General features: G+C 48.0%; 2 protein-coding genes across 2 annotated transcripts in view; both read left to right on the top strand.

The window, feature by feature from the left end:
* Positions 1–9182, top strand: part of LOC135368897 (uncharacterized) — a 37268-nt gene extending 28086 nt beyond the window's left edge. Inside the window, exons 36-55 of the mRNA XM_064602448.1 lie at positions 51–326; positions 383–945; positions 1006–1199; positions 1258–1634; positions 1690–1855; positions 1912–2163; positions 2218–2418; positions 2728–2972; positions 3039–3134; positions 3693–3905; positions 3992–4262; positions 4333–4523; positions 4607–4780; positions 5320–5481; positions 5545–5703; positions 5904–6203; positions 6272–6473; positions 7343–7539; positions 7596–7715; positions 8868–9182. Coding sequence (XP_064458518.1) covers positions 51–326; positions 383–945; positions 1006–1199; positions 1258–1634; positions 1690–1855; positions 1912–2163; positions 2218–2418; positions 2728–2972; positions 3039–3134; positions 3693–3905; positions 3992–4262; positions 4333–4523; positions 4607–4780; positions 5320–5481; positions 5545–5703; positions 5904–6203; positions 6272–6473; positions 7343–7539; positions 7596–7715; positions 8868–8899 — 4391 coding nt within the window. The 3' untranslated portion in view covers positions 8900–9182. The remainder of the gene's footprint in view (positions 1–50; positions 327–382; positions 946–1005; positions 1200–1257; positions 1635–1689; positions 1856–1911; positions 2164–2217; positions 2419–2727; positions 2973–3038; positions 3135–3692; positions 3906–3991; positions 4263–4332; positions 4524–4606; positions 4781–5319; positions 5482–5544; positions 5704–5903; positions 6204–6271; positions 6474–7342; positions 7540–7595; positions 7716–8867) is intronic.
* Positions 9183–9451: 269 nt separating this feature from the next.
* LOC135369486 (protein bicaudal C homolog 1-B-like) overlaps positions 9452–16271 on the top strand; it is a 10700-nt gene continuing 3880 nt past the window's right edge. The window contains 8 exon segments of the mRNA XM_064603071.1: positions 9452–9762; positions 13599–13645; positions 13701–13770; positions 13934–13942; positions 13945–14012; positions 14078–14279; positions 14931–14965; positions 15407–15643. Coding sequence (XP_064459141.1) covers positions 9624–9762; positions 13599–13645; positions 13701–13770; positions 13934–13942; positions 13945–14012; positions 14078–14279; positions 14931–14965; positions 15407–15643 — 807 coding nt within the window. The 5' untranslated portion in view covers positions 9452–9623.

The raw sequence follows: 16271 nt of genomic DNA, 5'->3' as shown, positions 1-16271 counted from the left end.
CAATAATGGTATTATAACAATAACCGTGTGAGGGAACGACGACCTTGCAGGCTACAGCGGCCTGCAGTGTCAGCACGAGAAGAGCGACTGCCTCAACAACACCTGTCCCGAGAGAGCGATGTGTCAGGACGCGCGGGGCGTGGGCAACGTCAACTGCCTTTGCCGTTCGGGATACGAAGGCCCCAGCTGCAACATCACGGTCAACCCCTGTTCCGTAGGGGAGAATCCCTGCAACAACGGCGGCCTGTGCGTGCCCCTGCTTCAGGGACGTTACAAGTGCCAGTGTCCACATGGATGGGATGGGCCGACTTGCCAGATCAACATTGGTAATGTCTCACTGCGAAAGAGTGTCACTTGCTAACGGAGCTTTTGAAATGTGCAGACGACTGCGCCGAAAACCCTTGTCTCCTGGGTGCCAAGTGCACCGACCTCGTCAACGACTTCAGCTGCGACTGTCCTTCGGGATTTACTGGCAAGAGGTGTCACCTGAAAGTGGATCTGTGCGGCAGCAACCCCTGTGTGCACGGCCTGTGCGTCGACCGTCTCTTCTATAGTGAATGCATCTGCGAACCAGGCTGGGAGGGTTCCACTTGCAACATCAACGTGGATAGCTGTGCCAGCTCTCCCTGTGTGAATGGTGGTGTGTGCATCGATACGGTGGAAGGCTTCCGGTGTCAGTGCGACACTGGATACACCGGCTCGCGTTGCCAGCACACCATCGACGACTGTGAGAGCTCGCCGTGCCAGAACGGCGGCACGTGCTTCGACCAGATAGAAGGATTTGTGTGTCAGTGCCGACCAGGGTATGTTGGGTTGCAGTGTGAGGCAGAGGTGGATGAGTGCATCAGCAGCCCCTGTTATCCGACGGGCACTGAAAGGTGTCTCGACCGGGACAATTCCTACGAGTGCATCTGCAATCCCGGCTACACTGGAGAGCACTGCCAGGTATGTAGGGGATGCAGCTCGGTACCCAAGGTGACCATCTCTCTCTCAACCCTCTGTCAGGTTAATATCAACGAGTGCGATTCAAGTCCCTGCCTGAACGACGGCAAGTGCACAGATTCAGTCAACGGCTTCAAGTGCTACTGTCAGCCAGGTTGGACGGGAGACCGCTGCGAGGTTGACATCGGAGGCTGCCACTCCGACCCTTGCCTCAATGACGCACGCTGCATCGACCTATTCGAAGACTACTTCTGCGTGTAAGTAACAGAGAAATTCCTCTCCATCCTCTTCGCCAACACGCTACATGCTCCCCAGGTGCCCTTCTGGTACGGACGGAAAACGTTGCCAGACGTCGCCGGAACGTTGCATTGGCAACCCCTGCCTCAATGGCGGAACCTGCAGAGACTTCGGCAGTGGCCTCAACTGTTCCTGCCAGGCAGGTCTGGCTGGACAGGGATGCCAGTACGAACAGACAGCATGTTCGGACATCTGCCTCAATGGTGCCACCTGTCACAATGTGGGCGGTGTCACTCGCTGCATATGTCCCTCGGGCTTCACGGGGCAGCACTGCGAGTCTGACGTCCAGGACTGTACCCAGTCGTCGTGCCCACCAAGTGCCACTTGTGTAGACCTCACCAATGGCTTCTACTGCAAATGTCCCTTCAACTTGACAGGAGAGGACTGCCGCAAACGTTAGTACGCAAAGCCTCGTATCTTGCTCCACTCTCACCATCACCATTTTTGCAGCCATCAATCTTGACTACGAGCTGTACATCAACGACGAGAGTCGCTCTTCAAGTGCCTCCCTGGCGACGTCCTTTGAGCTGGGCTCGACGAGCCTCACTGCTGCCATGTGGATTCAGTTCAACAGCCCTTCTGCCATTGGCACTTTCTTCACCCTCTACAGTGTCGAGTAAGTTTGCCTTTATGGTCAAACAGGAGCAAACCTAACTTGCCAACCTGGTGCAGGTCACCTTACCTTCCCGTGGGAAAACGGAAACTGATCCACGCCGATGACACGGGGGTCATGGTGTCCCTGTTCCCCGAACTGACGTCCGATATCTACATCCCTTACTTAGACAACGTCCCCATCAATGACGGACAGTGGCACCACCTGGTGATCATTTGGGACGGCAGACACGGCACCCTAACCCTCATTACAGACACTGCAGTGGCCGGGATGGTGACTGGATACGTTCGAGATCAGGAGCTGCCAGCTTTGTGAGTAGCCCGCAGGAATGAGGCTCGTTTATGTTCGAGCAAACCTCTTTGCAGTGGTTGGGTGAGCCTTGGAGCACCTCTCAACGAGGAGGACAAGGCAACAGCCAATGGAGGTTTCCATGGCCGCATCAGCAGAGTCAACGTGTGGAACCGGCCCCTGGATTTCACTTCGGAGATCCCCCACCAATTCCGCAGTTGCAAGAATGCCCCAGTTTTATTTGACGGATTACTGCTTCGCTGGACAGGTTATGACAGGTAGGAAATTGCCTGTCCTGGTCACGACCAACTCCTTTGCTGCATACTATGTGTTGTGTGTCCTTGGGAGCTGCTTTCATACACAGCTTGTCCACAAACACTGACAACATAAATGTCAGCATGTAATCAAAAAGTTTTTTTGGTATGTTGGGCTCTTGTTAAAGGAATGGAAATGGAATGGACTCTCAGTCAAAGTGGGATGTAGTCCTACTTCGCTTTACAATGCACAGCATGCTTGTCGTAGTATGAAAGTGCAGAGGTTGCAATAAACATGGAGACAACACGTACAACAAGCCGATTTTCCCTTAGGGTGGACGGCACTGTGGAACGCCAGGGACCAGGGAAGTGCGGAGAGCGTGTCTGCGGTGTTGGATTCACGGGAGACGAATGTCGCGTCCGGCATCAGGATAAAACTCCCCCGAAGACTGTGTACTGCCCCCCAGACATGTGGGTGGTCACACCGAACAGCTCCGTCGTTCTGCAGTGGGAAGAGCCGCATTTCTCTGACGACTATGGATCCCTGAGGGTGCACGAACGCAATGGCATTCGTACAGGTACACTTGATTGTCCTCCCTTTTTTTTTTCTGCCTCTCTTTTACGTTCACACATCCCCGGTGCAGGTCAGGCATTCATGAAGGGCACCTACGACCTGTCCTACGTCGCTCTGGATGAAGCCGGAAATACAGCTCAATGTGACTTCAGAATACACATCTTGAGTGAGTATTATATCGATTTGTTTCTATGCTCCTGCTCAAACAATCTCCTTCCACCATGTGACAATGTGACAGCATGGCTCTTGTAGTATTACACACATTTTGTGGCTGAGATTCACAAACTGCAACAGAGTAACTCTAATGTGACAAGAGAAATTAGTAAAAAAACAGCACAATGCCAAAACATATGACAGGAGCTTTTGATATTTCAGTGTGGCATTCAACTGTGTCTCAAGTCATATAAGTGCTCAAAAATTTGAAAGATCATCCGAAGCTCTGCCAAAATGTTCTAATCTTTTGTACCCTATCGCACTGGGCAAAAATGATTCTCAGAATCTATTTCTTCCTTCTGTTACTCACTTCCGTTCCGAGTCGCGCAAGCCACAGAGAGATTTCACGACTCAAAATCAATAGTGCTGGCAAACTATTGGATGAACTGTAGCGGTTGAATATTCGGGCACCTTGATTGCCTGCCTGCAGATGAAAACGTTTGCAAGCAACGTTCTGTTGTGGACAAAGATATATGGGGAAAAGATCTATAAAATATATTTTACGTTGCAGACGAGTTCTGTCCCCTGCCGGCCCCTCCCATTGGTGGACAACGTCACTGCTCTGACTGGGGCCCAGGCAGTCGCTTCAAAATGTGCACCATTAGCTGCGAGGAAGGCCACGAATTCTCCACTCCCATCCCAAAGTTTTACGTGTGTGGAGCGGAAGGCTTCTGGCGTCCCAGCGAACGGCCAGGAGAGGCTCTCATCTTCCCCGCTTGTTCACGTGAGTCGACGCTCGGCATCTTGAGTCACTAACCAGTCCCGTATAAACCTGTCCCGTATAAACCCATATACTCCCTCGTAACACAGCCAAGAGGCCAGCACAACGCATCTTCCGCCTGTCCATGAACTTCCCGTCTTCCGTCGTCTGCTCGGACTCCGGAAAAAAGATCCTGCACTCTCGCATCATGGAGAGCCTTCTGCAGGTGAACCGCAACTGGCGCATCTGCGTCGACCAGTCTCCCGGCGCGTGCAACGGCATTCAAGTCCAGGTGTCCTGCAACAAACGTCCACGCCTGGTGCGTCGACAGCTGGACGACTCGGACGTGTACACTGTCCAAGTGTCCTTCCCTGCTCAGAAGTGAGAAACTCCCCTTTTTTCTCCTCGCGGATCATTCGTAATGACTAACGGGACACCCCGGTACCCGCAGCGATCCTGTCGCCAACGTCCACACGCAGGAAAAGTCGACGGTGAAGAAAATCGTGGAGATGGCGGTGCTGCAACAGTCGGCATTCGACGTACGCGACACACTGCCCAACGTGAGCCCAGACTTGACCTCGCTCGACATGGTGACAGATTATGCGTGCCCCTCCGGTGAGGTGGTCGTGCCACCCTTCTGCGGTGAGTCGCCTTTACGTGCGGAAGCTACGGCCAGCGTACAGCACGAAAAAACTGAAAAAAAAAAATAACTGCTGTCTTTCCAGTGAAATGCGCGTTAGGCACCACATACAACAACGTGACACGTAGCTGTCAGCCGTGCCCAGTGGGCTTCTACCAGAATGACGTGGGCCAGTTAGCTTGCAAGCCGTGCCCATCCATTGCGGGCAAGCAAGGCGTCACCTCGGCAGCCGGAGCACGCTCTGCTGCACAATGCAAGGGTAAACTTGTCTGCTTATGTGAATGGCTCGTTATATTCTCTGTCAAAACAATTACAACTGAGGTTCATGTGTAGTAGATGTCACAAGTAGATGTGGCAGTGTTGTTACGCACCGCGTCCTCTTTTAATTTATGCCGTGTCATTTAGCCATGCTTTGTCATGTTCTGCTTTGTTTGCTTCATCTCTGCGTGTCGTCTGTACGGAAATCACGCAGAAACACTGATGAGAGACTTCAGACACCCTTGATTCAGAGAAAAACCAACAGGGTTACGGCTTTCAAAGATCAGAAGTGGCAGCATTGCATAGGGTGTTATCTGCGCCAATGTGTGCGATCAATGTAAATGTGTACAGCATAAACCAGAACTAGCTGTTGGAACTCTGCTGCTACATTTTCCAATAAGTTTCAACGTGTTGATGAAATTTTTTTTGCAATTTGGTAAACCACAGTAGTGCTAGTGACGGCAGTGCTACAACACAGAACGTCATGAAGAGATGTTTCCGCAATGAAGGTTCTGACACAGATCACTTTCGTCTCCACAGAGCGCTGCTCCGCTGGAAAGTATTTCGACGAGTCCTTGGGTCTGTGCCGATCCTGCGGCTACGGCATGTACCAGCCGCAGGAGGGAGCCTTCTCCTGCCTGTCCTGCGGTTCAGGCTTCACCACGCGCACGAACGAGGCTGTCTCCGTGCAGGAGTGTCGAGGTAATGATCTCAGTGTGTGATACACTATAACCGTCGCTAAGAATCGCTGAACCCCCTCCGCAGAGGAGTGCGCCGCTGGGCTACAGCTGTCCCTCAACGGCCAGTGTGACCCGTGCCCCAGAGGACTCTACAGGATGCGGGGCATGGCCGCCTGCAACCAGTGCCCCTCTGGAAGCACAACTGCGAACTTTGGATCCACCAGCATCGAGCAGTGCACCCTTGGTGAGCTCAACAACTTGACTTGCATTCCCCACATAAAAAAAAAAAAAAATTAGAAAAACTCCTCCAGTTCACTGCCTAAGTTCCATGTCACTGCAAGGTAGCAGCTTCCCAAGCAGATAGGATTCTTCAAGATATTGAACGGTCTGTTAACCAATCGACCCAAAAAACAGCACTATGACGAAGAAATTAATATTCTGCAGAGGTGTGCCGCGTTGGACATTACCTCAACGGCACAAGAGACGCGTGCGAGCCCTGCCCAAGGGGTACATACCAGGACGAAGAGCAACGCGATGCCCAGTGCAAGGCCTGCCCGTCGGACACCACTACTGAGAAAGAGGGAGCAACGAGTCGCTCCCAGTGCTCGGACCCCTGCGTGGTCAACGGGGAACGTCGCGTCTGCCAGGAGCATGCATTCTGTGTCTTCTTGGAAGAACGACAGGATTTTGCCTGCCAGTGCATGCCCCGCTTCAAGCTCAACAATGACACGGACGAATGTATCAGTAAGTGGGACGTTGTGCCAGTCACCTGATGACTGCTGAACAAACAAAATGAACCGTTGTTATTGCAGACGTGTGCGAGGACTACTGCGAGAACGGAGGCAAGTGCGAGATTGCGCAGGACACGAGCCTGCCCAGGTGCGCTTGCCAGGGTAATTTCTACGGTGAACGGTGCGAGAACAAGTCCGACTTTGTCTACATCGTGGGCGGCATTGCGGGAGCGGTCATCTTCATCATACTCATCGTTCTTCTCATCTGGATGATCTGCGTCAGGTACGGAATTATTTTTCCTTCGAATGGTACCATAACATAAAGCATGAAGTATTTGGTTACGTATTTTGTTGCATACTTATGGCAACCCAACATCTCAGAGCATTTTCTATTGGATAGCATGTCACCTTAGATGGTGCAACAGGATATTAGTGATCCAGGTGCTGTGGAATTCTAGGGTTTTCTCTGGTATGTTGCACGTGCGTTGTTTAGGCACACTCACTGAAAGTGGACATCGACAAAAAAAAAAAAAACAGTTTGTGTCTGTAGAAATACAGGATGTCAAACTTCCTAATCAATCAAGACCAACTCGGACTGGTGAGATTCAGCCACTAAGCAAAAATCTACTGAGCTGGTGCCTAGTATGAGTGCGAAAGAGTTCAGCGAATATTTTGTCAGTTTACACACATTCTGTACTTTTTAGCATCAATAATTTTTTTAAACTTTCACCGTCTGCAATGTACCAGAGTGCAACAGCACACACATACAAAGGGTACCTTGTGTGCCTGCTTGGTGATCTTTTAAAGTAGCACAGAAGTCATTTTTAACTCCCTGCTTTCTTTGCACAATGAGAAATAATTGACCCCACAGAGCCATAATTATCGCAGAAATTGAATTAATTGAATAATTGAAAGAGGGCATAGGTCGTCCCTCTCCTCCTTGTTACACTCCGGGTGGCAAGTCGAGAGTGAACAAGTGCGGCTGTGTTTGTGTACATCTTTTTTTTTTTCTAGCAAAAAAACTGCATGCATCAAGACCTTTTGTGCTGTTCGGCAAACTGACGCATAAACTTTAATCGGGTGTCTTAAACTGATAATATTTTGGACGGCCCTCTGCGCCCCTTTTTAAGCATTTCTATCGTGTGTATGCAGAACTTCGTGGAAGAACAAGCCAAAGAAGCTGCCTCAGCCGCCCCCAGCAATCGAGGGGTCACAGTCAAACTTTTACTACGGTGCCCCCTACGCCGAAAGCATAGCTCCTTCTCACCACAGCACTTACGCCCACTACTACGATGATGATGATGACGGGTGGGAGATGCCAAACTTCTACAACGAGACCTACATGAAAGGTATACGGCGGAAGTCCCGGTAAGAACGGCGGCTGACAGTTTCTTTTCCCTGCTAGACGGACTTCATAATGCTAAAAGTGGAGGAACTCTGGGACACAGCAATGCAAGCATTTATGGAACGAAAGAAGACCTGTATGACAGGTTACGTCGCCATCAGTATCAGGGAAACAAAAAAGGTAACCGGTTTAGTTAAGGCAACGAATAATTACTGTATAAAGCAGTGGAGGTTCATTCTCGGAAGACCTATCTCTCCTATAACCAGAGGGTTCAAACCCCCTTCCCCCCTAATTCGTACCTTTGATAGTGCATTTGGGAGAGGGAAACAGGGGAATCCTCCTCCCCCATGTGAAGTCCCCATGTATAACCATCAGGAGCAGTAAGAACGTGAAAAAGACACGGACATAGACAGGCTCAGGCGTTCATGTCCGTATCTGTCCGTCCGTGTCTTTTTCAAGTTTCCGTAACTATGCATCATTTTAACTGACAACCTCCACTCATCTTATGATTACAAATATTCTGTTACTTCCGTGAGTTTTTTCCGTAAGTAAGTTTCCGTAACTATGCATCATTTTAACTGACAACCTCCACTCATCTTATTATTACAAATATTCTGTAACTTCTGTGAGTTTTTTCCGTAAGCAAGTTTCATAATTATGTATCATTTTAACTGACACCCTCCACTCATCCTATCATTACAAATATTCTGTGCACAGTACAGAAGTTATAGTTCATAGCAACACTACTTCTTGCCATGAAAAGTCATTGTGTGGCTCTCTGCATGCATTTTGCCTTTTATGTCTGGATAGTTTGTGATGATAGAATCTGCATGAAAACATCCTAGAAATAGTTACCACTTCAGTGCTGTAAGATGCAAGATTGAATCTTTCTTCCTGTCAAAATGTCCTTAGAGAATGACAGCATGTAGAATTCAGTGGCACCTGAGACACTGTTTTTAAGAAACAAGGCTGAGAAAGAGGTAATGTATGCGAAAAATGCTCCCGAAAGCCTCAAACTGCAGATGATGCTCGGGCAGTCATTTCCAGAGATCCAAAGCACATCAAAACACGTGGGTTCCATTAACTACAGTAAAAATGTTGCTGTCACTCGTTTAATGGCTTCTGTGTCTTTACTGGAAAAATGGCAGTTCTAAAAACAGTTACGCTGGGGGAATTACTTGTTTTTAATTGTATGTACATAAACTTGAGGGCTAGAGGGTGTCACTTTTCTTTTTCTTTTCAGTTAAGTTCGTTTTTGTAGCCTACATGAAGATATTCAGACACCTTTGATTTGTGGAACCCTTTTCTGAAGTCTGCTGTGTTGTATTGCAGATACCAGTGACAGTGAAGACCAAGGCCAATAGAAGCTCAAAGTTAACTTACTCATATTGTGGAAAGAGGTGTACATAACCAGTGCCAATGCTCTTGGTTTCTGTATATACTGTGATAAAGGTTCTGCACAAATGCTAGCCATACGAGTATAACGTCTGTTCTAACGAACCTGTGAAAAGAAAGCATTTCGGCCACAAAATATGTAGTTGTTGATGCAACGCAGAAGAATAATACCAGCCCCTTGTTTTCATTATATTGTACAGTATGTCAGATGCTATTTAATGGTTTCCATTTGAATAAAATAATTGTTCCCAACCGAGTCTCATGACGTCAATCAACTCAAACGCGCGACAAACTGCTTGATCGGCTTACCCTTTCAAAAACCTTGTCTTCTGCAATGTGCTCGTACCGGCAAAGAAACAGACACAACGCTTGCAGACAGTTTCTGAAAAATGGCGGTAACATTCCGGAAACGGAAAACGCACGCGCTGGGACGTGCTTCACAAAAAATAGTGCGCAAGTAATCTTCTTTCCATAAGTTTGTAGCGCTTGTTTAACCGTTCTCTCGAAATGAGGGAGATCAACCGAATACCGGCATTTTTGTTTCCCGAGTTTGTGTTTGTCGTAAAGCGCCTGTTTTCTGCGGAGGAGCACATGCTGCGGAAAGGGGGCGAAGAACTCGAAGAACTATAAAACAGTTAGGACGCGCGTCTACTCGCTTTGGGGATAAGTTAACGGGACCAGGCAAGGGTAACTATGGATGCCCTCGAAATAACATCGACACATTCTTCGGAGTTGGATGGATCCAGCACTATGGACGATGACAAAGGATCGGACGGTGCTTTCACGGAGCGAGTGCGCGTTGACAGGCGCAAACTCGAAGAGATGCTTCAAGGTAAGTGCGTTGAGTACGCTTCATCCGTGAATTAGAGCGAAAATCGGGGAGATGAAAACCATGCCTGCTCGACACCTGTCAACGCCTACTGGAGCCAGCGTCATGACAAGTTCGGATAAACGCTGGACAGGCCCACGAAGTGTGTACGAGAGACTTCGCTGGGAGCCAGTGATGTGTCAGAGCGACAAGGGGTCTTGAAAAGTCATCAACTCGTTTCAAATTAAATGCTGCACAGCAGTCGGTGAATGCCAGTGCCAAGTCATGTTTCGGTTGTTTATGTGCTGCAAATGCTTTGAAATGGTAAAAAAAAACGTTGCCCTACGAAATTTTCCCGGGAAAGTTTCAAACTTTCGGGGTCTACTTCGAACAGCTTTTGAGAGATCGCGGGCGTGGTTGGTGCACCAAATTTTCACTGCTCCTTTTGCCGACCTCACTTTTCTTGTTGACCTTGAAGTACTTTGACGTTCCGGTCAGCAGGTGTGCAAAGGATTTCACTTGTTACCTTCGTCTTTGCCAACTTGTGGCGAGACGCGCTAATTTTTGTAGCAATTTATGCGCGGGGCATTTGCAACACTCTTGGTGCAAGTTGACAAAGTGCAGACAGGTATTTTGCGAAACTTGTCGATTGATGATTTCCCCTTTGATCCGGCACTTTTTTTCTTTTTTTTTTTTTTGGGGGGGGGGGGGGATGCGTGTTTGATCTCTCTCTGACTTGGTTTCTACAAGCTTCCCGGCTTTCCTTATCTTGGGGTCATCTTACACATTCCCGGGATTTGGCCCACGTCGTTTTAACATTTTGAAGCACAAACGACCCACAAAACGTTCCGGATTTATCAAGTATGCCGAGAAAAGGCGTTCTGCTGATATCTTGAATATGCTTGCACAAAAAGGTCAGAATCTGCATGCAGGGGGGGGGGGGGGGATGTCGTCTGCTTTTTATGGCTGCAAGAAAAGGCGTGAGGAACGCTTGAATTTGGGCGCTGACTTAGCAGGAAAACAATAAAAACATGAACCCGGTATCCGTGGCTTAGCTAGTAAGAGGGGGAATCCCCCCCCCCCCCCCGGAATCGTACCTCAGGTGCATTTGGGAAAGAGAAAACGAGAGTGGAATGCTCTCCCCCCCCCCCCCCCCCCTGTAAAGTTCTCGCAGAAATACGTTTCTGGTTGCTCTCCAGCCTTTTATTGCACCTGGAGAGGAGCTAAATGCAATTTGCAAAGATTAATATTTAAAATAAAAAGGCTATACTGTCTCTCTTCTCGTGGTAGTGTTCTGGGGGGCCCGGCCCGACGAAGCGAGTGGTTCCTACCAGTCTGTTGCCTAGACAATGCTCCCTTCTGTTCATCACTTCCGGAAGGCTTCTTAGATATTCTTTTTTTTTTTTTTTTTTGCATGACATTGCAACGTGGGTTTTCGTCATGGATTGAAACCACGTAAGCTTTCAAATGGAAGTTTGGGATCCGTCTGCAAAGAAAAGGCAGCCTCGTCCACGCCTTTCCATTCTGCAAAAGTAGACTATCTCTTTCTTCCCTCGCCTCCGAAAATCTTGGAAATTAAAGGGGTCGTGATGCTCCGATATGTGGTTCAGTGTTGTCTTGCACGCGCTGTACTGCCAGCCAGAATATTGAAAGTTTCCTTCGTATCTTACTTGGCACCCTTGAACGCACATACGCGTCAAGCTCTGACGTTAGGAGATTGATACTCGCCAGCCCGTGACTGCTCCCGCGCTGCCTCACTGGCGGAGGGCGGAGACGACTGCAGTGTGTGATATATGGTAGGACGAATTTTAGTAGTAGGACGAATTTTTCTCCACCCACTTAACCGAAAAGTTGGCTGCACTTTGCAAGAAAATCTTCGCTTCGAAACCTCCCTTACTCTAAACCGTTACGAAGAGACATTCTCCACTGTGAACGATGGATCTGTCGGTGACGCGTCTGCTACAAACCAGGGACCGGAACCGGTATTTTTTTCGGTCGGTTCGGGTTCAGGCATATAGGTTCAGTTCGGCTCAGGGAGAACCCAACAAAAAAAAAAAAAAAGAGAGAAACAGTCAGCGGTTCGGACATTTACAGGGATTGGAACAGTTATATTTTTCGGTCCTCGTTTAACCGGTTCATAGGCTGTAATTTTGCTACGCGACAAACACAAGACAATTAATAAACACATTTATTATTTACCTGATATTTTACTGTATTGTACTCTCGTTGTCGTCTGCTGGAAACCAAAAGAGAAGTGCCTTTTGGCAGAACCCAGACTGGGCCCTTTTTTGCTCCGGCAAAAAAAAAAAAACAATGGCGCCACAAGTCACTCTTACTCGCATCTGGCATCGTACAAAAAATAAACAACAACAACAAAGTCTGTCGGTGATACAATTATTTCACCTCTGAACCGTTTCCCGAACCGTTTCCCGAAACCGTTTCCCGAACCGTTTCCCGAACCGTTTCCCGAACCGGTAACCGTATCAATTTATTTCAGTTCAGGACATGCAAAAAAAATTATCTGGTTCGATTCGGGTTCGACAGAAAATTACGTTTTTCTTTTTTTTTTTTTTTTTCGGTTCGGGGTCAGTTCCGGTGCTGTTCCCTGCTACAAACAACTTCGTATCGCGCACCACCGGCCTTTTCTTACATATTTTATATTTAACCTGAACCTAATATGAGGTTGGCCGTGAGGTGGATTTTATATTGAACCTGAACCTAACATGAGGTTGGCCTTGAAGTGGCATGCCTTGGTCATGGCCTGAAAATGTGTGAAATTCTGTTCTTAGTTACTAGCGTCGGTTTTTATAACATATGTTAACTATATAACCGTCTACTTAGGCTACATATTGTTCACCGCACATATTTCATGCGCAGTAATCTTGAGTGGCGTCACTTTCGGAAACCTTTAATTTATCCTCGATATCCCCACTCATACAGTGTGTAGCATTCTATGTCTGAAATATTTTCTTGTACGATATGCACGGCGCCTGTCGGGGCTTGACGAAAAACATGCGTCCCGTCGGTTCTATTAAGCGGTGTTGGCACTCGATATGGAGCTATATTAGAAAGCGCGACACTTCTATCGGATATCATTTGTTCGCTTGAGGACAAAACCCAAATGTAGCCCCCTCGGTTATCGTGCTTGCCTTCCGTTGATGCAATACGGAAGCAGATGGCTGTTTACAGTGTGCGCAACATCGGTTATTATAAATGCGTATTAATATTCGCGAAGAAATCGAACCCGCGGATACCGATGCCACCGTGACGATGCGCTGGTCTGGCTGCGGTCGGGCTTGCGTGTTGCGGGTTTGCCGCGCGAGGGGGAAGTCCTCGGGAGAGGTCACGTGCTTGTTAGAACCAATGGCTGTGCACTCCTCCAGCAGCGCCGTATCGGCCTTCCAGTAGCCGCAAGCGCGCAATTTGCGCGCGGAGAGACGACGGGATTTTTACAGCACCTATGAAATTTATAATTATCATTAGCTTGTAGTGCGTCCATTTCCGTTTGGTGGCGTATATGATGGAATTTGTCGGAGGAATGTGCGTGAATGTGGGTACTTTGCCCTGTATTTGCATAATTGTGTTCTGACAGTCATTATAAATTGAGGACAGTAAAAAAAAAACATGCCATACAATTACAAGAAACCTTTTGAGAGCATGCAAAAATATGGCTATTTTTGTCTCTACAGAGACGAAACAATTTTGGTTAGTAAGTAATGCCGATATACATATTTATTTGGAAGTGGCATCGACTGGATAATCTATGACTGAGTGGAGCTTGACTCTGAACGCAGACAATACTGTAGGGGCTATCACCAATGTTTCACAAATGAGTTTTACATCCTGCTTTCTCTTCATAGAAAATGACCCCGGACAGCCAACTCCTGCAGATGGATTCTTTACGAAAGTACGTCCGCGACAGTGTGTTGCTCGATGCTGATACCGTTCTCCTTGTCCTTCAGATCATGGATGAAACTGACGCACACATCTCTTGGCCATCCAAACTCAAAGTTGGTGCCAAGTCCAAAAAGGGTATTCGAGCTCGCAATATTCAAATTTAAAATGGAGCTTTTTGAGCAGTCTGAAACATGTTCATACGTCTGAAGAACTGACTCGGAAATTATACAGTGCTGCGTTAGTCGAAGGTGCGTCGTAACAACAATAGACTCCCTTCTTTTCCTTTTCCTCCCCACAGATCCCCACGTGAGGTTAGTGGACCACCCGAGGCCATCGCGAAGGCCCGGGAGAAAATCCTCCAAGTTTGGGACACAAAGGTAAGAAAGTGGGGAGAGGGAAGTGGAGGGGAAGGAGTGAACACCCGGGTGTGTGTTGTGTGCAGAGACACCGAGTGACCCTAAAGATGGACGTCTCCTTCACGGACCACTCCTACATAATAGGCAGGGGAGGCCACATCATTCAGCGGGTGATGGACGACACGGAGTGCCACATCCACTTTCCAGACTCCAACCGAAGTAGCCGTACCGAAAAGAGCAACCAGGTACCTTTCTCGCAGCTGCGGGCGTAGCAGGTTGCTGGGACATGTCAGCAATGTATAGTACCTAGGTCTTTATCGTAGGTCTAGTGTTGCCCTGATGATACATAGGAGCGATTTTTTTTTTTTTTTTTTTTCTAGGGTTAAACTCGATAACCGCCCGGTTATTCCCTCCCGAACTGACCTTCGACCAATTCGGGTTTAAACCCCGATTTCTCCTCGAATTCCACACGCTATGGAACCCTCAAGTGACGCTTCCATGAAGACTAAACAAAGGTTCGCCACGTGTAACACATGCTAAGAATGGGTCACTTACGTTCTCAGCATACACCCATGTGTGTCAGCACTCCCAAGCGGCACAACATCTTGGCCCAATATTCGACAGATATTGGGCAATGCCGGCCCTATATTGGTCCAATAATGGGCCAAAACGCTGTCTGTGCCTTCGGGGATTAGTGCTGGTAAGTCACCTCCCCCCCAAAAAAAAACAAAGTTCAGAGAAAACAAACACCCGAAGGCACAATTATCGCCAGATTTCTCCCCGAATTACAGGTTTAAAAACAGCGCCAGATTTTTACCCCCCCAAATCTGAGAAAGGCATTTAACCCGAGAAAGTCACTCCCTAATGATGCGTACTGATCTCAGTTTGTAGAAGCATTTACTGATAAGCGAAACTCTCGCAGGTTTCTATAGCTGGCAGCTGCAGGAGTGGAGAAGGCCCGCGCACAGATAAGAGTGAGTCCTACGGTTCCTTTATTTTAACCCTCAAGAATACGCTTTAATGAAGGGAGTGAGTTACAAAGAACAAAAAGTCAATGGATGTGGTTCAATAATCATAGATGAACAGTACTGCAGTACAATTCAATTAAATGAACGAAGATTGTTCAACGCATTGAAGTGTACCTGTAGTGGTTTTTTTTTTAAACAGTGTAATGTTGCTAAGTGATGTAGATGAGTCGGGAAGGAGATTCCACCAAGTGATCTTTTTTTTTTTCTTTTCTATGTCCAGCCCTCTTGTACCACATTCTCATTACGAAGTCTGCCCCGCCTACAAATTTTCAACAAAGATTGCGATTTTGCCTAACTTATGGAAAGAGATGGAGAAATGCTTCGTATTTTCTCCCCCGAGTGTCTGTCATTCCCGTGTTGGGTGAACGTTGTTACGTCGTCGTGCAGGAATTGCTTCCCATGATGCTGAGCTTCGAGCTTCCTCTGAGCGCCCTCTTCCATCTGGCTCTCGATCCCGCCTTCATCGTGCTGCCGGAGCTCCAGCGTGTGTACGGCATTGCAGTGACGTTTCGACACTTTCACCCCAACCTCACGAGGGTGATGGTGAAGGGGTGCCGCAGGAACGTAGACTCCCTGCGGCAGGGACTCCTTGTTCTGACGGACTACCTCACTGGCGGGGCCAGGGTAAGGTTTTTTTTTTTTTCTGCGTTAACCATAACACAAGCATCTGTGTATGACTAGAGCCCGACTTTTTCGGGTTAAGCTCCCCTCCCGGATTCGGGAGGGAAAAAATGGGGTGCCGTTTTTGAATCTGTAATTCGGGTGAGATCGGGCACTCTCGATGCCTTGGGCATTTATCAGGCTATTCTTTCCTTTCTCTCCGGCAAACGACCCGCAGCTTAAAGTGCATATATTGGTCGAACGTGCATACCTTGTGATTTGCAAACAAGCACCACATTTTCTAACATAAAGTGTGCTTTATAGCCTAATGCCTATATAGCCTATAGCGAATTTAGCTGGTCATTGCAGTCCAGAAAAAGGTGCACTGGCTCGACTGTGAGTCTCCACGGCGCCTCTTCAACTGTGTCATGTTTTTTAGTACTGCCGTCTGCTCTTTGTTGTTTCTACGCTCCCCACACTGTCATACTCCACTGCACTGCACGAAAAGTTTTGTTTCACTCGGGCAATATCTACATCAGGCATGCATACTAAATAGTGCACATGATATGTGATTAGAATTTGGGGAGAAATCGGGTTTTAACCTCAACTGGCCCTAGTTTGATTCGGAGGGAATAATCGGGGTAAATCTGGT

Source organism: Ornithodoros turicata, chromosome 9 (genome assembly GCF_037126465.1).
Source record: "Ornithodoros turicata isolate Travis chromosome 9, ASM3712646v1, whole genome shotgun sequence".
Classification (NCBI taxonomy): domain Eukaryota; kingdom Metazoa; phylum Arthropoda; class Arachnida; order Ixodida; family Argasidae; genus Ornithodoros; species Ornithodoros turicata.
This window is presented reverse-complemented; position numbering and strand designations above follow the sequence as displayed.